Source organism: Platichthys flesus, chromosome 21, assembly GCF_949316205.1.
Source record: "Platichthys flesus chromosome 21, fPlaFle2.1, whole genome shotgun sequence".
NCBI lineage: Eukaryota > Metazoa > Chordata > Actinopteri > Pleuronectiformes > Pleuronectidae > Platichthys > Platichthys flesus.
Window position 1 is genome coordinate 2,454,121 of NC_084965.1, and position 9,175 is coordinate 2,463,295.

The window sequence follows — 9,175 nt, forward strand, 5'->3', positions numbered from 1 at the left end:
GGTGCTGAGTGTACACTTTCCTGTGGTGTTTCCACAGCGTGATGCCTCCAGGTGTTGTGCACAGCTGGTGGATGTTGAAGAATTGCAGATCCACTCCAGTAAAAATCCTTCACCTTTCCCCCGTAATGGTTTTCTGCACTGTCGCTGCAGAAAAACACACAAACCACCGGGTTTCTGAGGCTCACGCTGCGGCACAAGCTCAGAGATGGACTGAGATGGAACTCACTGTTGAAATAGTGTGGGACTAACTTTTACTGAACCACAGCGCCCTCTGCAGTAACACATGGAGAATACCCATGATCCTCTGCTTCCTGAACCAGAAGAGCTGCAGCTGAAACCAATCCACCAAACTCTGTTCAGAATTCTTCATGTTTTAACCGTTTCCTGCTGAATATTGGAGATAGGCTCTGATTTCCAATAACTTCTGAGTCTTTTTAACTGAGCTACAACAAAAGAGTATTTTCAAAACGTACCAGACATTCTGTAGAATATTTCCTTATTTTATTATTTATTTTACTTTATTTTCTGTATTAAGCGACCCAGCAGGTCAACTGGTCAAGTGTGAAATGAGAAAAAAGTGTCCACAAAGAAAACCCAGAGCTCTTCACTCTCTAATGTGTTTCCTTTGCCTTTTTCAAAATGCCACATTGGAATGCTAACCAGCTGAGTCAACTTGTTATGCTGGAATAATTGCATTTACATTAAGGCCTTTTAGCTGGCGCTCTTATCTAGCTTGACTTACAATGCGGCTGAGTGCAAGAGAGGAAGAAGCTTCAAACCATTTCACGTGCACAATAGAAAGAGGATAATAAGCAGCTGCAGCCGGCGCAGCTCCACTTGTGATGGGAGGAGATGGGATACACATTAAGATTGATAGAAAATACACATTTCAACATAAAAGATGATGATAATTAATATAGCAATTATTGTTGTTTTAATAACTGCCACTTATGTTTTACAATAGGAGCAGGTGTCATATATAGAGATTTGATATGTTCACTGTTTCAGTGTTTATTGTAGAATATATTAGACAGGGAATGTGGGTTGGTAAACAGGGTTATGACGACTGAGACACTGCAGTTTTATTGGATGCAACTTAACTGCTCTTCCGCTGGGACACACAGCAAACATGTCATTTTGATAAATGGGCTACGGGCTAAAGTCTGACGGCTTTAGTTATTTATTTCTGACAGAATTGATTTACTAAAAAAACAAGTTTGACAGATTACACGAAAGTTTAATTGTTGATCTAGATTTATTCATCACAAAGCTAATCTGGTTGCAGGGAATCAATAGTGTGAAGTGTACATCTGCCGCCGGGGGGGAGAACAACAAACACTCATCTCACCTGGTGTCACGTTCACTCCCCTTCAGGGAATCTTATTCAAATACAGAGAGGTGAGCGAGGCACGGAGCGACATCGCCGGGTTAATGGAACCGGGCAGGAGGGCTGATGAGTTGCCCCCTTGTACCTGGGGGATCCGGGGGCCGGGCAGGGGGATCAGGTCTGCAGGAGATCAAGCCCAGCAAGAGGTGAAGAGCAGATGGGTGGCACAGCTGGGCCGGAGAGACAGATCCGGAAAAAGCTCAAAGAACCTTTTGGGGAAATGGAAGAAAGTGTAAAAGGCCGTCAGCAGTCTGGTGCAGAGGCGGCTGAATCAGCAGTCTGTGCCGAGCGCAGGGAAGTCGGTCTGAAGTCGGGTGTTGTTTCAATAAACCCATTTCACACAGAGATCCAGTTTGTTGTCAGATTAATCAAATCTGCTCTCTCTCTTCTTTTATTGTGGGTCGTTCTGTGGCTTAGAGCAGACGTCAAATAGAAACAACTGTTTTCTGTTCTCGACTCCTGAACAAGCTCCATCAGCTCGAGATGAGTTTAATCCATCACACAGGGAGTCGGGTTCATCCAGAGATTTCAACGAGTTATCAATCAAGTGACTGTAGAGATACTGAGAGAGAACAGGTCACTGCCTGTCAGAGCTGTCGGAGCGGAAACGAGGCAGTCGGGTCAGGACTCGCTTATAACTCCAAGTCCGTGTTAAAACTTTTTCACTTCTTCTTCAGGAACAAACTGACCTGCAAAATCTACTTAAAACAAAAAGTTCTCACTAGAGGAAGAGGTTTCACGTCTGCTTCTAACACAGAGACAGGACCTCAAGTGAGACAAGGACCAAATTAATATCTAATTTTTGTGTCGTTCTTTTTTCAACAGGTGATTCAAACCTTTGGTGCAAAAGACCAGGATCTCCCGATGTCTGGACAACATTTCTCCTTCAAATCGCCGAAGGAAGATTTCAAAAGCAACAAGAATTTCACCATCCGAGACTTTGGAAGTAAGTTTTTCTCTCAACCTGATGACAGCTGAGTTGGAGAATCAGTGAAGAGTAACACAGTGAAGTAGAGAGTGGAAGATTTCACCTGTTACAGTTATTGTAGCTTCGTCACTTAAACAATTTAAACAAGATGACTGTCATCATTAGAAATCAGTACCTGCACGCTGATGGTGCCGTGCATGCTGGGAATACAAAATATGTAGATGTTGGAGCTGATTCAAAAGGTCGAGGGCGAGAGGAATGTATTCCAAAAAACGCATTTTCCAAGATATGTTCACAAATATCAACGTGTAATCTATAGATGTCACTGATCAGATAATTATTCCTAATCATGTGATGTAAAATGATAAGTGATGTCATGAAGAAGTCAGAAAATGAGTTTAATGTGTGAATATGACGTGTTTTTTAAAATAATTTATCATAAAATTGAAATATCACAATATTAAAAGCTACTGTCTTGCTAACTATTATTTGATATATGTGAAATTTGTTCGTTATCTATCAGCAGTAATGCTCATCAACAGCTTGTTACCTGAGCAGCAGGAGAGGCACGTTTCACTTTCACTTCTAAACATATCTCCAACACATGCAGCGGTTTTAATGGTTTTTATGGTTTTTATGGTTTTTATGGAACTCTGCGGTGAGCACCAGCCAAACCCTTTGAAGTCTAACCAGGGAGATTGGTAATGAGAAGTGAGACGTGGCAGAATGAGGTCCGGGAATCGAATGCGTTCACCATCCCTGACAGGACGCGGCCCGGCTCTCTGATCCACTTTTCCCTCTTGGACACGGTGTCTTGCGGTTCCCTGACTGCCGGGGGGGGGGCATCTGCGAGTACACTCTGATACAGAGCGAGATGTGATCGGCAGGGACAGGAATTACAAAGTCCACGGGCACGCTGTACAGGTTTCGAAAAGAGAGGGAGTGGGAAGCACTAGCAAAAAAAGAAAATCGCAGTTGTGCACAACATGCAAGGTGTGCTAACACGCCTGACCCCCTGTCAGGAAAATGTGCCAGGTTTCATCAGCGGAACAAACTCGGCTGGACAGGGGTCAGACAGGCTCGCTGTAACCCGGCAGAGCCCGGCAGGTTCAACCCGACACGTTCCCTCTATCCCTCGTACGCACTGTCGACCTCTATTCCACTCGCCAGCCACTCACCTGAGGCTGTCTCCCCAAGTTCCTCCCTCTTTGTGTGTGTGTGTCTGTGTGTGTTTATCTTTTATCTATCATTGCTAAACTGCTGTTTCTCCGGAGCGATGCCGCCTGCACCAGCAGATAGCGGAATAACAACATAAGTAGTTCTCACCGCGCACGCCGATGGAAAAGGCTTTTCAGTGTTTCAGAGAATAATGTTCTGCGTGTGATTCGGCTCCATCAGCGTTTGGAACAAGAGGCGTAAAAGTGGAGAGAGCTTTGATAAGCCGAGGCTTTGATATGTTGCAGTTCCTCACCGCGTTCAGAGAAGCTTGTCTGGTATCAAACACAAAGAGTCATCAGACATTTTAAAAGTTGTATCTCTTCTCGCTCTTGGACCGTCGGACTTGTAATAAAGCTCAGAGGATTCTCCGACTGATGTGAGGTGATGCAGGGCGGAGACGTTTCTGTGGCTCTGGTCCGATCAGCCTCTAACCTGCACAGATCAAGGACTAAGGCTCACTGCAGCACTTTAGGCCTCCGCTCACAAATCTGCAGAAGTCTTTTAATCTAACACTGCATTCGTTTCTAAGAAAAAATCTTCTCCCCCTTTTCCTCTTCCTCCAGATAACACGGCTGGAATCGTCACGAAGCGGAGCGGCTTCAGACGGCGTTTACAGGAGATCTATTTCCTTCCCGTGGTGATTGAAGATAATGGCTACCCGCCCAAGAGCAGCACAGGCACCCTGACCATCCGCGTGTGTGGGTGCGAGTCCGATGGATCCCTGTTGACCTGCAGCGCGGAGGCCATCTTCCTGCCCGTGGGTCTCAGCACCGGCGCTCTGATTGCCATCCTTCTTTGTATCATCATCCTGTTAGGTGAGAGCTGTCGCCTCCTGGCTTCTAAACAATCCTTGTTTCAGTATCACAGCACACAGGGAACCCTACAGCTCCTGGCTTAAAGGAATATCTTTTAATTTGCAGGACTGAATTGTGTGTTCTCTTTTCCAAAAGTTTTCGAAGTTCAGAAGAGCTCAACTCAGACTGTAACTTAGTGATTAATATTGAAGGTATTAATATTGAACACGTTTCACAATTGCACCATATATAAAAAGGAACTTCTTTGGGCCGTACACATGCCAAGTCTCATGTGATAAAATGATCAGAGCCACATGTAAACAGAGATTTCTGGAAAAAGAACATTAGGCCTTGGTGCAGCTTTTAAATGTTGATTAGCTTTAAATGTGAATTTACATTTTATTGTAAAATCATTGAGCTCAATTCCCCCCAAAAAGCTGTTAGTATTTACAGATGTATTATCATTTAGTCACGCTTCAAATGTGTTGCCCTTCCTGGCAGAACCTGAATCCACACACACTGAGCTCAGTAGCAGAGTTGGCCGGCATCTCCCTGGGAGTGTCCACAATTAATTACTGAGCCCATATGATTTTGGTCATTCAGTGAGACATTTGAAATTGGAGGGAGGGTCGCTTGGCTCCATAAACTAAATCCAATTTTTCTGCCCTGTGGCCGCTTCCCGGGCTTTTACTGGGCATTTCCCACAAGGTCATAGTCGTAAAACTCCTCTTTAACTCCCCGCCATTAATGTCCAAGCTCATCTGCATATAGCGAGGAAGAAGTAAATGTAGGTTTATGGCATCATTTCCTAAATTATGAATGTGGGATGGTGGGTTGTTAAAGAAGTTCTCACTTTACAGTGGAAGTCAAGGGTGGCCGTGACCTTTGAATTGAGCTGTAATTACTTTGCTCTCTGCCGCCAATATATGGCTCAAAAAGACTCATCCATGCAATTGAGACTGTGCTTCAGCATTAATCCTCCTTCCGTTCACGTTCATGTGAAATATCAGCTTCGTATTCATTGTGTTTCACGAGCTGGGGACAGAAAAACACACAGTGTGTGTCTGTGTTCTCACTTCATCTGAGAAACAGAGAGATGTTTTCAAAGCTCTGAGTCGACTCGAGGGCGAGGCTGCGGCGCCAAACCGACACGCCGTCCCCGGGAAGGAGAGCGGCGCCGAGCAGCAGGGCCTCACACGGGGAACATTTGCATAGAGCCACTTAGTTCCTGTGCAGGATTTGTCAGGATGACCCAGTTGTCGTCGCTCTCCTGTGCGAGTACACACAAACGATGAGGTAAATGAAACAGAGCGTCACAGAGACTTTCATCTGCTCGCCGGGTTCCTTTCATCCCGATGTGTCCTGGGTGCTGACGAGCTGCTCAGCCACCGTGACCTCCAGTCTGTGCTGGTGAAGTCTGCCTGGAAACCACTGGGGGGAGCTCACACACTATCCCCCCCACACAGGTAGACACAGTCACAGTGAAGGATGGAGTGACTGGAAGAAGGGAGGATGAAAGAAGGGACCTGCTCAAGAGTTATTTTTCTCCGTCTGAATGTATTTATTGGACTCTTTCATTTGAATGACTCCAGTTTTACCCCGGCCATTGCTCTTCCTCCTCCGTGTAACCGTATATTAAAAACCCAGAGGGGGAAACACATATTTTACAGCATTCTTCACCGAGGAGACAGGGAGAGAGGCGCAGGGGAGATAGACGGAGGGAGACAGATTGCACTGACAGGAGAAAGGGAGAGGAGGAAATTTATTGTTACGTGTTGTGTTGGATTTCACACAGTGGAGCCGAGGCGCACAAAAAATATGCAGAACCTCACGCAACCCCCTGAAGGGCTGCGTGCTAAAGCAGTAAACTGTTGCTTTGGGTATATTCTCAGTGGTAAGAACTCACCCCCCAGCGGTGGTTACAGCTCCTGTGTGTGTGTGATTGTGTGTTTGTGTGTGTGTGTGTGTGTGTATTGCTGCCACTGCAGAATTATTTGCATTGTGCCATCAAAGCAATTAAACCCACAGTTTTTTTTCCTTCTATTTCAGGTATCTGGGTTGCAAACTGCAGAACTATTGTTTCAACAGACTTTATCTGACCGTGTTTCTCAAAGAGAAGCTCTATCTCACTGAGTCACTGTTAAATCATAGGTGGGATGGAATCTAGAGGTGGAAACAGGACTCACACCTTGTATCAACATCCGTCCTGAGTGATCAGATGAGCGCTGAACACACAACCTCCTCTTGAATGCGTCTCGGTATCAGACCACATCACGTTGTGGTCAAGAGGACAGTGGTTCTATATGAGGCTTTAGGTACAGATACAGCTGTTGCTTTAAGCTAATTGCTAATACCAGCGTGCTAACTCACTTACCAACAACCACATTGAAATGTAAACAAGCTGATATTCAACACATCGTGGCTAACGTTTGCTAATTGGGTTTTAACAAGGTGCAGCTGAGGCTGATGGGAATGTGATTAGTTTATGTTGGACGCTAACATACTGGAAAGGTAATTTATTCTGACCCAGTGATTAAATGTTGAGGGATGACCAGAGCGTTTCCACATCAGCCTGAGGGAGACGTGAACATCTGGTCTAACACGTCATCCTCTCGATTTGTCCCCCCAGTGATCGTGGTCCTGTACGTGGGCCTGAGGCGGCAGAAGAAGAAGGAGACTCTCATGTCGTCCAAAGAGGACATCCGTGACAACGTCATCCACTACGACGACGAGGGCGGCGGCGAGGAGGACACGCACGCCTTCGACATGGGGACGCTCCGCAACCCCAAGGTGGTCAAAGACAACCTGTTCCGCAGGGACGTCAAGCCCGAGCTGAAGAGAGGCCCCCGGCCGCCCGTCTCCAAGGACAGCGCCGACATCCGGGATTTCATCCACCAGCGTCTGACGGAGCACGACAGGGACAACTCGGCCCCCCCCTACGACTCGCTGGCCACGTACGCCTACGAGGGCGGCGGCTCCGTGGCCGAGTCGCTCAGCTCCATCGAGTCCCTGGCCGTGGACCTGGAGGAGGACTACGACTACCTCAACGACTGGGGGCCCCGCTTCAAGACATTGGCGGGGATATTCGGGGAACAGTCGGAAACTCAGTCGGACTCAACGGCCACAGAGAACACGCACTGATGTGATCCACAGACTGGACTTGAGCAAATATGTAACGATGGTTCCTTTGGTTGAACACACACACACACACAGACACACACACAGACCCACACACACTCACACACACAGAGGTTTCAGCATTGTTTTCCTCCCATGTTATCTGTTTTCATATTTTCTCCAGTTCACTGATTTCTTCTGTTTTTATTTATCATGCTCAGTCCCAAAATTGTAAAAAACAAAAAAACGAGGGAACGTGTGAACGAGCAAAACTAACGTTCCATCATCTCTCTCTCGACGCTGTGTCTCGTCTCATACCTGGTTTCCTGTTTGGGGGGGGGGGGGGGGGCGGAACGCAGACACACAACATCCTTATAAGTGCCTCGATATAATTGTTCTGTCACTTGCTATTTCATGCCACATATCCAGTGTTGCTCCTTAGAACCCCATAGGTGATTAAGCTGATTGACTCAGCGTACAGTTCTGTGCTGTGATTGGCCCGGGCATCGACCAATACCAATGTCAACCCTGTGGGGGGTGGGGCGATGAAGTGGCCTGACTTTGGCCAAAGATGTTTTGAATGTTATTTATTGTTCTATTTATTTATTGGCCGATTGAGTTGGATTTGATTTTTTTCTTTTTTCGTGTATATTTATCTATTTATCTCTCAGTCATCAATCTGTAATTTTTTATTTTTTTGGAGACACTCAAGTAAATTTTGTAATTAATCAAGGCCCACATGAAAGTGTATGTTTCTGTTATAGGTGGGTCATGTGTATAGACTTGTACTAGAGATGTAAAAAGACTAATTAGGGCTAAATACTGCAGTTCGGTCGTGTAATAAAACACTGTTTTCTTAAATAAACCACACTACGACAAAATGCGGTTCTGGATTCACGTGATTCACTTTGACGATCTGGAGGATTTCCCAGTTGTCTCACCACTCGTCCCATCTTTACTGTTGCATCATTCACTTTCTGCAGCTCTAGCATGTTTCATGCTTCGTCACCTGTGAACAATAAACCCTGAGATATGTTGGTCTGAGAAGATTCCACCTGTGGGATTCTCGGAATGGAAGAAAGCATTTGTCATCTCTAAAGGACGTAGCCCCTCGTTTTCAGCCCCGCCCCTTTAATTGTTGGTTTGTTTGTTTGTATTAAAACACAAATATACAAAAGTACAGGGGGGGTTTCCACACCACATCAGAGAAAGATGCAGAATGGGTCAAAGGAGAATTCATTAAAATTTGATTTCGATGTGGGTCAAGCGATGTGACGTTTTTCTACATATTCAGATTTACCAGGGATTATAATTCATGATTCTTGATAAAAACTGGATAAAACCAGGCGTATATAGAGAACTGATGTTTATACATTTGTGAAATTTGGTGCAGCCTGTGGCCTTGGCAGAGTTAAACCATCTACTGAGTGCGATCATCGTCTTCTTCAAAGTTTTACAGCTTTAATTTGGGTCATACAGCTCCAGACCAACAAAAGTTAATAAGCAGACGAAGAAGATTTCCTATAAAACTCTCTCCCATCAACTCACACACTGTTTACCTCGTTTTCTTCCAACCAAATCCGACCAAATGCTCGGTGCGAGTCGCCCGACGTGGAGTCAATCCTCAGCGAATCAGTGAATAAAAGCCTTGGAGAGAAAGTGTTTCCAGATTCTGCCAAAAGTTGTTTCTGCCGAGTCGCAGTGAGGCTCCGGTAAGGAACCGAAATGTGC

General features: G+C 45.6%; 1 protein-coding gene across 1 annotated transcript in view; it reads left to right on the plus strand.

Annotated features, from left to right (window-relative positions):
* LOC133933016 (cadherin-12-like) overlaps window positions 1–7,767 on the plus strand; it is an 85,352-nt gene extending 77,585 nt beyond the window's left edge. Inside the window, exons 10-12 of the mRNA XM_062379969.1 lie at window positions 2,213–2,333; window positions 4,097–4,348; window positions 6,957–7,767. Coding sequence (XP_062235953.1) covers window positions 2,213–2,333; window positions 4,097–4,348; window positions 6,957–7,468 — 885 coding nt within the window. The 3' untranslated portion in view covers window positions 7,469–7,767. The remainder of the gene's footprint in view (window positions 1–2,212; window positions 2,334–4,096; window positions 4,349–6,956) is intronic.
* Window positions 7,768–9,175: the final 1,408 nt, after the last annotated feature.